At 64.6% G+C, this 13,567-nt stretch overlaps 1 protein-coding gene across 7 annotated transcripts; it reads right to left on the reverse strand.

Moving 5' to 3' along the window:
* Nucleotides 1-316: 316 nt before the first annotated feature.
* Nucleotides 317-12,671, reverse strand: B4GALNT4 (beta-1,4-N-acetyl-galactosaminyltransferase 4). 7 transcript variants are annotated; one of them, XM_059152923.1, is made up of 20 exons: nt 12,283-12,658; nt 9,156-9,259; nt 8,702-8,797; nt 8,520-8,615; nt 8,347-8,437; nt 8,165-8,265; nt 7,900-7,967; nt 7,632-7,710; nt 6,384-6,450; nt 6,107-6,241; nt 5,925-6,034; nt 5,746-5,846; nt 5,551-5,651; nt 4,563-5,481; nt 2,485-2,774; nt 2,176-2,329; nt 1,989-2,073; nt 1,743-1,896; nt 1,276-1,402; nt 317-779 (listed from the first exon to the last, which is right to left on the reverse strand). In XM_059152923.1, exons 1-20 carry the CDS (start codon nt 12,431-12,433, stop codon nt 656-658), a joined length of 3,153 nt encoding a protein of 1,050 aa, XP_059008906.1. In that variant the 5' UTR covers nt 12,434-12,658; the 3' UTR covers nt 317-655. The 7 variants fall into 7 exon arrangements, with proteins under 7 accessions (XP_059008906.1, XP_059008916.1, XP_059008891.1 ...); XM_059152933.1 differs by having other exon boundaries at nt 2,001-2,073; nt 12,283-12,654; XM_059152908.1 differs by having other exon boundaries at nt 4,563-5,651; nt 12,283-12,665.
* Nucleotides 12,672-13,567: the final 896 nt, after the last annotated feature.

Raw genomic sequence — 13,567 nt, forward strand, 5'->3', positions numbered from 1 at the left:
AATGGCCAAATGTTCTTTTCTCAGAAGTGCGAAGGCCCTGCCCCATGTCCAGGACATCCACGCAACTCCACAGGCAGCGTGGCAAGGAAGGGGTCGGAGCCCCCCCCCCCCCCCCGCTACGGGTGCCACCTCTGGAGCTCGGTGGGGAGGGAAGGAGGTGGCGAGTGGTCCAGAGTGTGGAAGAGGCTGGGGGTTCTGTGAGGCGCTGCAGCTGTGAGTCAGGAAGGGGCCAAGGGAGCAGAGACAGTGGCCTGGACTCTCGAGCCGTCCCTGAGAATGGTCTCTGCCCTCCCAAGAGAACCAGGCAGAGGACGAGTCAGAACTAAAAAAAATATTTCATTTCATTCTGAATAAAAAACGGAACAGACAGAACTCTCGGGGATCCTGAAAACAATGTCATCGCTACGGCAAAATTTCACAGAAATCATCGCACAGAGTGTGGAGACCGAGCCCAGGCCCCAACCAGCGGTGAAGGCTGCCCATCGGGGGAGGGGCATGGTGGTGGGGGGAGGTGGTGGCCCCTGTGGGCCAGGCACAGGTGGTGGCTGTGCCCCTGGGATGAGCCCTGCTGGGTCCCCAGGGACCAGGCTCAGGGCCTGGCCTCCAGCTCCCACCACAGGCCTGCAGCCAGGGGCTGGGAGGGGTCGCCCTGTCCTCAAGGGCCCTCTGTGCGGGAGCCCTTCCGGCTGCGTGTGGCCCACATTCCCCGCTTGGAGTGGTAGTGGTGGTAGAAGTTCCTCAGTCGGAGCCGCTCCACCTCCAGCCCTGCCTGCAGGACCCTGGGTAGACAGAGGGCATCAGGACCCTGGGGTGCCGTGGCAGAGCTGCCCCTAAGCCTATAGGGTGTGTGTGTTGGGGGGTGCTGGTGTCAGGACGTGGGGGGTAGGAAATCACTGTGGCTGCTCGGATTCTTCTGGAGCCTGGTGTAGGCAGGAAGGGCGTGGTCAGGGCCCTCGCCCAGGGGCTGGGTGTGTGAGGGATGCCACTACTGTAGGGTTCTGGTGGGGGAAAGGGACTCAGGGCCACGACAGAACTACGGAATCTGGGGACACAGTCTGTTCCAAGGCTGTCCCTGAGTCTGCAGGACCGGGGAGGTAAGAAGGGGTTTTGGGGGTGGGGGGGTCGAAGAGTTTCTCCCCAGGCCCCCAGATCCTGGCAGATGAAGCAGAAGCACAGAGACCCTGCACACATGAAGGCCCCTCAGGCTTCCCCTTCCCACTCAGAGGAAGCTGTGGAAGTGTCCTTAGTCTAGCTGAGGGGTGGGGAGGTGGTCACCTGTCCAGGAGCTCCCAGTCCTCGCCCCCCCACTGGTCACGGAACTCCTCAGTGTTCATGCCTCCAACGCGGTCGAAGTCTGACTTATAGATCCCGAAGAGGCCAAAGCCATTCACCTCCCAGTAACCTGGGCAGGAAGATGGCCTCAGACCCCAGGTCCTGCAAGCCTTTCTCCCCAACCTCAGTTGTGGGTCTGGTACAGGGTCCCAACCCCAGAGGGGCTCTCAGGGGTCACCCCTCTGTGGGCGGGGTCATAATCTGGAGCCCTCACAGGAGTGGGGGTGCTGGAGGAGGTCCCTCTAGGAGGTCCCTCTAGGGGGAAGACCTGGGGTTGTGGACACGGCAAGGGGCACTGATGGGTCCCCAGGCCTCCCTCAGGAGTTGGGAGAGGCCCCCAGGGGCCGAGATTCTACCCTGGCATTGGTGGGATTTCCAGTGTCACTGGGGTGGGGGCAGCAGGGCCTTACCGTGAGGGTCCCCCGGCGAGCTCCCGCAGCCCAGGCGCATGACCACAGGTGCGAAGGCCAGCTTGCCCTCCACGCAGTGTTTGCGGATGCCGTCCAGGATGTTGGGGGGAAAATGGATGTGCAGATCACAGAGGAAAACGATGCTGCTGGCATCCTGGAGGTGGAGGTCGTGGGGACACCTGAGTCCTCTCCCCTCCTCCCCTAGCTGAGCTCCTCCCTTGGCTCCGCCCACTCGGCTCTCCCCACCTGCCCTCGCACCTCCACGGAGTCTACGCCAGCTTGCAAGCCCGCGGAGCGCTCAAAGTTTCCAGTTCGCCTCAGGTACTGGTACCTGGGGGGTGAGGGAGAGCAGGGGCAGGGGTAGGAAAACCCACCTCCTGGAGGAGGCAAGATGCGCTCGGTCCTCCCCAGCAGGGGTGGAGGGCACTGTTACCGGGGCAGCCGAGCTGCGCTCAAGGCCCGTTCCACATCCATATCCTCGCTCTCAAAGTCCACCAGGATGACGCTGAAGTGGGAGTCCCCCGTGCGGGCGTGCAGCGCGGCCATGTCGGCCAGGAACTGTGCCACCCAGCGCGCCTGGTTCTTCACTGGAGGAAGATGGTGCCACCGAGTCCATCCCAAGCTGGCTCTGCGGTCCCCCTCCACGGCGAGCGGTGCTCCGGTGCTCCCTCACCTCGCTAGGAGGGCTCCTGGAACCCCACCCCGCATCCCGGGTGCCTGGGCCCACCGCACTCCCGCGCACCTGGCACGATGAAGTGTACCATCACGTCCTGGCGCCAGGCCAGGCGCAGTGGCCGGCAAAGCTCCGGGCGGCCGTCTGGGCGTATGGAAGCGGCGGGCGCCGGCTCGGGACTCTCTCCGTCCCTGTCTGTGTCTCCCGCACGGGCTCCCGGCAGCCGCAGGAAGACGTACTCGGACAGACGCAGGCGGCCCCCTCCGCGCTCTTGCAGCTCGAGCTCCAGGAGGAAGCGGCTTCCGCGCGCAGAGTCTCGACGCTTCTCCACGTTCACGATGCGCAGAAGCGCGTAGCGCCTGGGAAGCGGGGATGGGTCAGCACCCTTGGGCTTCCACCTTGCGTTCCTCCTCCTAACCCCGACCCCAGACCCAGAAACCAGGGAGCCGCTCAGATGGGCCTGGGGTAGCTGCTGGGAGTCCTCTCCCCTCCCAGGCTGCCACAGGCCCCTCACACCTCGTGCCCTGCTGGGGAGCTCCAAGAAGACAGGCCCACACCGTGTGCTTCTCCCTCCCTACAGTAGCGCACACTTGGAGGCCTCTGGAGCCCAGGCCCATCCTTTCCCTTGTGTGGTCTTCCTGCCGCCACTCACAGCCGGTGATCTTTAGGACGTGCTCAGAAAGCCTCGGGGCCACTCACTGTCCATAGAACGAGGAGGCTCGGAGGTCTTAGAGCAGCACTCTAGGACCATAGGCAGATTCTATGGGGCCTTCAGTACCCCAATGCTGGGTAAACCAACTTCCTTTTCCTCCAGGGTCTTTGTTCTGGGGTATCCAGTCTGGCCTGCTTGCTGCAACCCTCCGCTGCTCTTTCTAAGGCCCTTAGGGAAGGTGCCCCACTCCGACTTCTGCCCCTTCCCCCTGGTCTGGCCCTGCTGAGTATCTTTCATCCTCCACTCTGCCTTCAAGCAGAGGCTTCTCCTCCTGGGAAAACAAGGTCCTGCCCTTGCTAAGGTGCTTCTTCCCTCTGTCCTTTGCAGGCAGCGCCCGTCCCCAGGGGAGCCCACCTGGGTGACCTCCTAGGGGTACCTTTCCCTCCTATCCGCCGCCATCCCACTATGCTCCTCCAGTGTCAAGAACTTTCTGTCCCCAGTGCTCTGGGTCCATCTACACTCTCCGTCCTTGGGCCGTTCCTACCCTGCTCTCAGGAAGCTCAGAACCAAGGGCTCATGCTCGGCCACCTAGAATCAAACCCCTGCCCCCCAATGTGGCCCATCATGGCCCTGGACCTAGCCTGTCACTCACGGCCCCTGTGAGCTTCCCATCCTGTCTGCTCCTCTCCAAAGCAGTGACAGGCCTGTCTTCAACCCAGACAGGTCAAACCCCCGTCCAGCTCAAAACCGTGTATCGAACGTAAGAAAAATGGGGGGGGGGGCAAGTTGCTCAAGGCCCACAACGGCCTCTCCATCCTCTGCACACCAGGCGCCTGGCTGCCTGGCCCAGCACCTTTGCTACCACTGCTGTCTGTGCTGCTGTCTGTGCGGATTTTGCCCGACCTTCACGGCTCGCACAACTCAGAACTCACCATGCCTCCAACGGGGCCAAGCTGAGGCCTCCCACTTGCCACACAGCTACCTATGTGGGGGTGGAGACAGGCCTAGATTCCTGGGGCCTGTGGAAGCCCAGAGTCAGCCATGGGGCAGGAGCCCTGTGCCTGCCTCTGGAGTCAGAGGAGGACTCTCCTGGAAGACCCAATAGCGTTGTGCTTCGGGAGGAGGAGGGGTCCAGGGACTCTTGGCTTGACTTCTGGATGTGTCTCTATCTGGAGGAGAGACCTGGCTGGCTCAGATTCATTCTTGGGCTCAGGCCCACGGTGACAGTGTGGGGCCTGGAGTGCAGGACACAGCCGCCAATGCCCCACTGCCCCGCTGGCTCTGTGTGTGTGCGTGTTGGGGGCGTCTGAGGCTTCTAACCCTGGACAGGAAACCTGGACAATAAGAAGCCCCAGAAGGCAGAGAGAGACCAGCAGAGAAGACTCTTCCCTAGGGAGTGTATGTGCATTCCCAGGTCAGCACCCCGGGCCCCGGGGAATGTCCGAAGGTGCCACAGAGGCTAGGGCCTCCCTCCCATGGCCGCCCTCCCCCATACCCGCCATGGTGGGCGTTGAGCCGCTCCATATACTGAGCCACCACGTCCACGGCCTCAGCCTCCGGCAGCTGCAGGTTCCCCGACACGTTGCAGCGCAGGTCGTTCCAGTCGGAGCGCAGCAGCTCGAAGTCCATCGCGCCCACGCTGAACGTGCGCTGCCAGTCGATGGCGTCCTCGCGCCAGCGGCCTCTGGGGGGCCCGCCTGCCTCCTCGCTGTCCTCCTCGCCCTGGGCCCCATCTTCCTCTGCTTCCCCCTCCTCCTCCTCCTCCTCGTCCTGCCCAGGCGCCTGTGGCCTGGACACCTGGGACAAGCTCAGGAAGGAGGTCACTGGCTGTGCTTCTGATGACAAGTTCAAGTCCGTGGTGGGTCCCGGGAGGCCCAGCATGCGCAGCTGGCCCTCCCGGCTCCCCTGGGTGGCCTGCGCCCGGACAGAGGGCCTCAGCTCTGTGGCGGGGGTGCCACCGGTCCTGTGGCCTCGAGACCGGGGTGTGCGCGGGGGGACCCGCAGCTGCACCCGCGGACGTGGTCTGGGATGGAGGAAGACTCCGGGGAAGGGCGGCCAGGGTGGGCCGCGGGGGCTGAGAGGTGCCAGGGCCCGCGAGGGGGCCCGCAGTCTCGGCCGCACCCGTGTCACATACACCTTTGGGGGCGGCTGCTCAGCGGCTGCTCGGGGGCGCAGGGCGCGGCCCAAGAAGAGGGGCAGGGGGCGCGCGGCCCGTGCAGCCCAGCTCAGCGCCCGGGAGCGCCTGGGGGTTGGCAGGTCCCGGGTGCTGGCAGGCGCTGGCGCGGTAGGCTTGGGTCCCAGTGGTGTGGTGAGGGCCACCGGGGACGGGGATCGGCGGCCGCTCTGCAGGAGGGACGCCTCCGTAGGCTCCAGACTGTCCAGCAGCTCCCCCTCGTCCTCATCGTCCAGGAAGTCTGTGGGAAGCATGGCTAAGCCCACCACGCCCAGGTGGGCATGCGCTGGGGGGCGTGGGGGGCACTCACCGTCCGGGTTGAGGAAGAGGAAGGCTCGGCGCTGCCCCTCCTCCTCTTCGTCTTCCTCCCCCTCCTCCCTGTCCATCTTCATGTACTTATAGAACCCAAACCTGGGGTGGGGGCGGGGCATCAGAGAGGACACCCCGCCCCCTGAAGAGGCCCCGCCCTCATTCCTGGCGGGTGCACCGCGAACCACCCCCCCACCTTTCCAAGTATAGCGGCGACTCCCGGTAGAAGCACTTGTTTTCCGTCTCCATGTGAGTGAGGCGCGTATGATCATTGGGGTAGACGAAGGACAGGTACACCTGCGGGCGGGGCAGAGGGCTCAGGGGACCCTGGGAGGGAGGCCAGGTCTCAGGAGGGTCTTGGGGAGGGGCACTTACAAACTGCAGTCCCTGGTATCTGGCGATGGGGAAGTCCTTGACGACATACGTGGGGGCGTAGGTGCAGGGCTCCAGCACATTCTCCAGACTCGAAGGCTCCATGCGGGGAGCTGTGGGACAGGCGGTCACAGAGTGGCAGGCTGGGTGTCCCCGCCCCACCTCCCTCCGGGGTCCCCTCTCACTGAGGAAGAAGGTGTCTCGGGGGTCCGGGCGCAGCATGTCAGCTCTGGGCTCCTCCTGAGGCAGGTGCCCCCCAACATGGCTAGCTGGAGACTGGGGGACATGGGCCACATGGTCCATCTTCAGGGATGACTCGTCTGGGGGCAGAGGGATGTGTGGGGTCCCCAGGAATACCCAGACACCACTCCTCAACCCTCCCCACCCACATCCAAGCCCATCTCAAAGAGACCCCCCCATCGGGAGCCCACCTCCTCCCCAGGGAGGTACTGGGCTCCGCACCTGTGTACAAGGAGATGTGAGCAGAGCCTATAACCTCAAACTTCAGGCCGGGCAAGAAGGCTCGCCACTGGGGGAGGAAGAGAGTGGTCAGGACCAAAGGGTGGGGTTGAGAATGGAAACAGCTGGAAAGGAGTGGGTCTTCTCTGGTGTGGGCGTGGGGAACTAGCGGGGCAGCCCCTTCAAGGATACAGGGAACTTCTTGGTGGCAGGTAAGGACCCCCGCGCCCCCAGTGCTCCCTCCAGGCCTTGCCTGACACCCTAAGCACTGCCTTGCCTGCTGGTTAGGGCTTTCCTGCGGCCTGCTTCCCCGTTCTACAGCCGCTGCTGTCCTGGAGGTCACAGCTCACCTTCCAGGGGCCAGCACACCTCATCTCACCAGATCTCCCTCTCCCTGTGGTTGCTCCTTCTCAGTCTCCTTTGCAGGCTCTGTCTCTCCTCCCCTCCTCTCAAGCTGGGGTTCCCAGGAGCTGTTCTAGGCCCTCTTCCCTTCCTAGCTCATTCTGGGTCCTCCTGGCACACCCTTGTCTTCCACAAGATCACCCTAAACCTGCGTCTCCAGCCCGGACCCCCTGCCCACTGAGCTGGGAGGTGCCTGTCACATACACCCGACACCTGGGACATCCCACAGAACTGGGGCTGAGAAGCCCCACTCCAACCGACTCTTCACGCCACACACCGCCAGGCTCAGGCCCTGTCTTGGACACCCCCTGACCTGCACCTGCTACTTCTTCCTTTCCTACCTCCCTGGTTCAGGGACCGCACATGAAAGACCCCTTCCCCCCAGGCTCTCTGCAACAGTGGCCACAGGGCTTTTCCTGAAATGCAAACTCCAATGTTTCTTTCCCGGGACAAAGCCAGAGCTGTCCAGCGTTGGCACTGCAGGCCCTAGCTGGCCACTGGACCCCTTGAAGTTCGAAAAGAACGCCGGGTGTTCCCATTCCTGCATTTCTTGGGATCTGGAATTCACCCAATGCACCTGCATCCCAGAGTCTCTCCTCCTGGGCTTGTCCTAGGAATGCCTCATCTCTCCAGACTCGACTCGAGCGTGGTTTGTCCAGGAAGCCTCTCTGAGCAGACAGAGCTGGCCTCGGGCCCTGTCCCTGAGGGTGTGCTTTGCCACCTGGACAGGACCTCCCAGGGAGCGCGGGCAGGGTCCACACCATTGCCCTGAAGGGAGTGCTGGGAGCAGAGGGGCAGGGGAGGGAAGGCGGACCCTCTAGAAGCCCACGGAGGGCAGGCCACACTCACGCCCACTTCCACGTGGTCTGAGCCTCGGTCGTCCTGTTTGTGCAGCAGCTCGAAGTAGTACCTCCGGGAGGCCATGAGCCTGGGGAAACAAGGAATCAGGGGGACATGCCCCTGCCGTGCCCCCGGGGGCTCCAAACAGGGCATGCAGAGAAGATGGGGTGCTCAGGGTTGATCCCCCAGGCTGGTTTGACAGGTCGGCCCAAGTGCAGTGGTTCATGTGTGTGCAAATGTGTGTAACACTCATGCACACACACTCCCCATCACTCACCGCCTGGGCTTGGACACCTGGGAGCTGAACTTGGTGAATTCTCCAGGTGCTGTCCACTCTGAGCCGGTCTGGGAAGCAATACAGGAGGGAAGGAGGGGCCCCTCCTCCTCGGAGGCCCCAGCCTCATCCAGCCCCCGTCCCTTAAAAGCTGGAGGAGACAGGTTCCGGAGGCAGCAGGAGGCCCAGTGGAGACAGCAGGATGTCCCAGGTGTCGGGTGTATGTGGGTGGAGGGTGAGGGCAGGAGGGCTGTGGGGTTCAGGGTACCTTGCCCACAAAGGCTACCAGCTGGGCACTTGCCGGGCTCTCGTTTGGGCTCAGCCAGAACTCAGAGTTGTCGTCTGAAGCCACAGAGAACTGGACGTCTCCTAAGGCCACAGGACGGGGACTCAGGGCGGGTGGGGGGCCCCTGGGGATCGCCCCTCCCCAGCACGACCCCACCGTCGCACCGTCTCTTGCCGGATGGATGAAGCCAAAAATCCGCAGCCCGTAGTTCTTCCACTTGGGGGACACAGCCAACTTCTTCACAGTGGTGCGCGTCTAGGGGGCGGCAGGCCGCGCCGTCAGAGCCTGGGGGCCACCCAGTCCCGCCCCGGAGGCCGCCCTGCCCCTCAGAACTCACGTGAGGGAACAGCGGGAAGTGCAGGTTCCTCCTCAGGTGGCCCACGGCGCCGCCGCACCAGTCCTCAAACACGTGCAGGTTCACCTGCCCCTTGTACTGGGGGGCGGGACGGGGCTTACCTTCCGCGAAGCCCACCCCAGCACCCCCCGGAGCCCATGTCAGGCAGGTCGAGTGGAGCTCACCTTGTCCCACCATGGAGGCGCCTGATGAGTGAGGTTCAGAGAGAGGGGCTTTCCAGCCCCTGCGGGAAACAGCGTGTTTGGGTCCCGGCCATCAGGCTACGGGACAGAAAAGGCACCAGGGTCAAAGTTGAGAAATGGGAGGGCAAGGAGGAGTCATACGACCACAGCCAGCGGCACACAAACTTCCCAAGGGCTCCCCTGCACACATGCAGCCGTAACACCCCAAGCCATGGTGCCCCGGCCACACACAGCCCCACGACCCTCCTCACACCTGCTGGGCGACCTGGGCCAGCCCACACGGGCGCCTCTCGTGACGCCGCCCCCCCAGCCGGAGCTCCAGGGGGGCTGCCTGTGTCTGGGCAGTGCCTAACCCATGTCCTCCACACACACAGCCACAGTGTCCAAGGCCCCGGCATGCGAGTGTGTGTGGGCTCCTTCCCACAGCCCTGCTCACCACCTGTGCCTCCTCCCGGCTCTCGCTGGAGTCCTCCGCCCTCTGCGTGGACAGTGCGGCGCGGACACCCCTGCTCTCAGTGACGCCACTCAGCTTCTCCCCATCTGTGGGGGGAACGTGAGGCGTGAGCGGGGCCTGGGCTCACTCTATGGCACAGCCCCTGCTGCGGGGCGCCTGCTGGGGGCAGCAGGGTCTCCTGCTCTCTTGTGGTACCCAACACCCCACTTAGAGTGCGGAGGCCAGGCCCTTCTCCCACATCCCACCCAGGGGGCAGGCAGCCCCTCTCCAGGCCTCTGCCCGGCTTCTCCCAGCTCCCTGACCAGTGAGCAGAGCTGTGTGAGACCCGGGACAGAGGCTCTGCCGACAGGAAGGCCCCGGGAAGCACCCTCAGCACTTGTACTGCATGTTCCGTGTCTCCCTCCCTTATCAAACCCTGCTAGGGGCCGGTGCTAGAACTTGTTACTGGGAAAGCTGGGCCTTTGTCTTAATCTACACCAGCCCCAGCACATGGCACATGTGCCACCTGCTGCCCTTGGGGTGGGGGTCCAGGACCGGAGGAACCCTGGCACCAGCCTGTACAGGTGAGGGACAGACACGCTGGTTAGGCTGCTGGAGGACCTGGGGCCAACACGGCTCTGGAGAGAGACTGTACCCCTGAGGAACTGTTCCTGGATCTGTCTGGGGTCATCTCTAGAGCTTAGCACCCCTACACACATCCCCTAGCCTGGGGCACTGCCTGACCCCTGACTCCTTCAAATTCCCAGACTTCTTGCCCAAACTGTGGACCTGAACATCCCCCTGTTCCCTGGAGGTGGGTGGGGGGGGGTGGGGGGCACCCCCCGGGACCAGAGGCTCTGGGAGGCTTTATTGCATCCCACTTCTGCCCCTCCTGGTACTTCCACTCAGGGATTCCCAATTCAGGAGTTCTGCCTCTGCTCTAAAGCAAGCCTGGGTTTTGACATCTGTGCTCATCCTTCAATCCAGAGCCGAGGAGCCAGATTCCTATGTGGACCCAACTGGCCTGAGCCCCTTCTGTTGGACAAGGGAGCTGTCCTTGGTCTCCTGCCTGTGGGACTCCTGTGGGACCTGCCCACCTGATCCTTCTTCGGGCTTCTTCCTCAGTGCCCTCTGTCCAGCTGGGAGATGAGCTCCTAAGAGGCTCCCAGTCAAATCCCCATAGCCTGGCCCCGATACTCCCTGCCCACCAAGCTAAGGCCATGGGAACTAGGAGCTTTCTGTGCTGGGGTCCCAGGCCAGGCTGCCACCACTGTCCTGCAGGGGCTGAGCCCCAGCACACTGAGGTCTGCAGAGGCCTCCGGCCACATGGGTATCCTACAGGATCCCAGGAAAGTAGCCCCCCTGCTCTGCTCCAATGCTGCCTCCCCAGTTGTAAGTGAAGACAGCCCTGACCCAACACTCAGAAAGGCCTCAGCATGTCCAGCTGGCCAGCTTCTCACAAGCCCTACCCTGTGGGGAGCCCAGGTGGCTGGACCGAAGGTGGAGCTGGGTCTGGAGCCCCTCGAGCTGCGGCTGTCCCTGGAAGGTGCCTCTTGAGAGTCAGACCTTCCAGGACCCTGAACAGCTCCCGCTCACCTGGGAGTAGGAGAGCAGTGACCCAGCTTCTCTGCTGGCAAGGCTGAGGGCAGAGAAGGACTCAGAAATGGGGTTCCCACACCTCTACCCCCTCCCAGTTGCTGATCTAGACTCCCTAGCTGCTCAGGAAGTCAAGCTGGGGAGGACTGTGGTTGCCTGGAAAGCCACAGAGGTGGCTCGGGAAGGGGGTCTGGTTTTGTTCTGTGTCACTGGGTCACGCACTGGGTCCTGCCTTGTTTGCTGATAACAGTGGGAGGAGGGCTTCTTTTAGGGACTAAGTAGTGCTGGGGGCCTCTCCGGAGTGTGGTGGCTGTGAGGTGCGGAGTGTGGTGGCTGTGAGGTGCGTAGACTCTGGCGGGGGGCGGGTTGGGACAAGCTCCAGACCCCTGGCCTGGAACGTCTGTGGGGTCAGGTGTCCAGGCACACAGAGGGGAGGCAGAGGGCTCTGGCAATCGGGAGACAGGAGTGGGAATGAACAGGGAGGTTTGGACCCCTTGGTTAGTGGCTGTGGGTGTTGTGAGCCAAAATCATTGTTCTGAATCTTAAGGAAGCAAGACTTCCCACCTCCCATTCGAAGAACACCCAGCTCCCTGCTTCCTTAAGAAGGGTCAGGGGCACAGGGGCTTCTGCTCCCACCTTAGCTAGCCTGCATGAGGGCGGGGTTCCTCCTGCCCTGAGGTGTTGCCCTCTCTCCCATCCCACAGCCCTTCCCCGGGTTCCAGGCTTTCTGCTTCTCTTCCCACCAGGTTCTCACAGTTTTGTTTCTCCCGCCCCGGGCGCTCTTCCTCTAGATGGTTCGGCACCCACCACCTTCAAGAGGCTATCCAGATCCCCTTAGCTGAATGGGCAGGACCCCCTCCCCTGGCTCTTTCCCACAACAGTCACAGGACTGATTTGCTTTGGGGACTCACTGTCCTCACTGGAGTATGAGCCGGAAGAAGCTGGGGAGTTCACTCCAGGCAGTTCAGGGGTCCCCAAGCTGGATCCCCATCACCCCCCAACACCTCAGCACCTCAGTCTGTTATGGGTTTACCTAGGGCACCTGGTCCAGGAAGCGTTCCAGCGGCACCAGTGGGCTCCCTCCAAACCCTTCCCCCAACACCCCCCCCCCCGCCCCCGGTCGGGACGCTGGATCTGTGTCTCCCGTCTCCCCCCGCAGATGGGTGATCAGGCTCTGCCGAGGAGCCAGGTGGTGGAGGTGCAGGGCCTTCCTGGCGCGCAGGGCCTGGGGGCCATGCCTCCAACACCCACCGTAAACCCCGTCACTACTGCCTCCAGGTCGGATCCCGGAGTCCGCCCAGGTTTGGGGACGCTCCCCGGGAGGGTCGCGCACGTCACTGCTGACGTCACTGGGCTCCGGGCCGGGCCGAACCGCGCCCCCCGCCCCAATATCGCCGAGCCGGGTAGGGCGACCAGGGTCCCCGGACGCGTCTGGCCCGCGCCGAGCCCCGGGCGCGGCGGGAAGGCCCCGACCCCGCGCCGCTCGAGGCCCTCGCCGCCCCCCCGCCCCCAGGCCGCGCGCCCCCGCCCGTACCTCGCCCGTAGCCCAGCCGCTGGCGCAGCGCGCGGCCCTGGCGCACCAGGCTCAGGTGCACGTACGTGAGCCACGCGGCGCAGGTGAGGAGGAGCAGCAGCAGCAGCAGCTTGATCTGCTTGCGGACCTTCTTCACCGGGAACCGCGGCATCGCGGCCCGCCCCGCCCCGCTCGGGCCCTGCTCAGCGGCGGCGCTGCGGCCCCCGGCTCCCGCGCGCCCCGCGCCACAGCTCCCGGCCCCGCATGGCCCTTTGTCCGCCGCCCGCGGCCGCACGGTGCGGCCGCGACCCCGGGCTGCCCTCGGCCGCGGGCCGGGGTGGGCGGAGCAGCGGCTCCCGGCGGTGCCCCCCGCCCGGCCCCGCCCGGCCGCTCCGGCTCCGCGCTCCTGGGGGCCGCGGCGGGACCGAGCAGCATCCACGCTGCGGTGCTACCCACCGTGAAACGGGCCCGGCGGCCGCGCGGCGCGAGCCAACCGGGGCCCGGCCAGCCCGCGGGGAGCCAATCGGCGGCGCGGGGGGCGGGGCCGGCGGGGTAGGGTGTGCCCGCTCGTCTCCACGCCACGCGCGCGCATCCACCTGGGCGCGCCGGCCGCGCGGCTCGCGGGCGCGGGGACCTGCAAGCGCCGAGGGCTGGGGACCGGGGCCGAGGGCTTCACGGAGGACGGGGAGGTGTGGGGACCGGGGTGTGAGCGAATGGGGGTGCGAAGGACGCGGGGACGCGGGACAGAGGTCGGGGGTGCCCAAGGGACAGTGCGGCGCGAAGGACCGAGATGCAGGAGCTTGGAGGTGGCGAGGTGCGGAGGACTGGGGAGGGGGGCGGGGCAGAGGGCTTGTTGCGCGCGGAGCTAGCTGGCGCGGACCGGGGCAGGGGACCTGGTGGTTGGAGAGGGAGCGGGCATGAAGAGCGGGGGGCACTCCGGTTGCTTGGAGGACAGGCTGCAGAGTCAGGGGGACACGGGAGAAGTGGGGGTGCAAAGGCCTGAGGTATGTGGACCTGGGACACCAGGGTGGCGATCGGGGTGTGTAGGGATGGAGGCAGTGGAAGGCACAGGCTATGAGTTGGGGGACGCTGGGGACACAGGGAGCAGAAGACTCAGGGACAGGAAATAGGGGGCTCCAGGGGCCTAGGAAATGTGGGGGGAAAGCTGGAGGATGGTCTTGGAGTTGGAGCAAGCCTCTAGAAAATAGTGCAACCCGGAGGAATGGGGCTCAAAGTGGAGGAAAGGGAAAGGAAATTTGGGGGGAGGTGCGCAGGTGGTAGGTGATGATGATGGGGGAGGGGCCGG

This window comes from Mustela lutreola, chromosome 1 (genome assembly GCF_030435805.1).
Source record: "Mustela lutreola isolate mMusLut2 chromosome 1, mMusLut2.pri, whole genome shotgun sequence".
Classification (NCBI taxonomy): domain Eukaryota; kingdom Metazoa; phylum Chordata; class Mammalia; order Carnivora; family Mustelidae; genus Mustela; species Mustela lutreola.

Bases quoted from the DNA above. Each gene is read 5' to 3' on its own strand.
- B4GALNT4 (XM_059152908.1), bottom strand. From the start codon at position 12,433: ATGCCGCGGTTCCCGGTGAAGAAGGTCCGCAAGCAGATCAAGCTGCTG. The intron at 7,968-8,164 runs GTACCCTGAACC...ATTGCTTCCCAG, and splicing joins TGGTAGCCTTTGTGGGCAAG to ACCGGCTCAGAGTGGACAGC. The intron at 2,775-4,562 runs GTATGGGGGAGG...CCCGCTTCCCAG, and splicing joins CTCAACGCCCACCATGGCGG to GCGCTACGCGCTTCTGCGCA.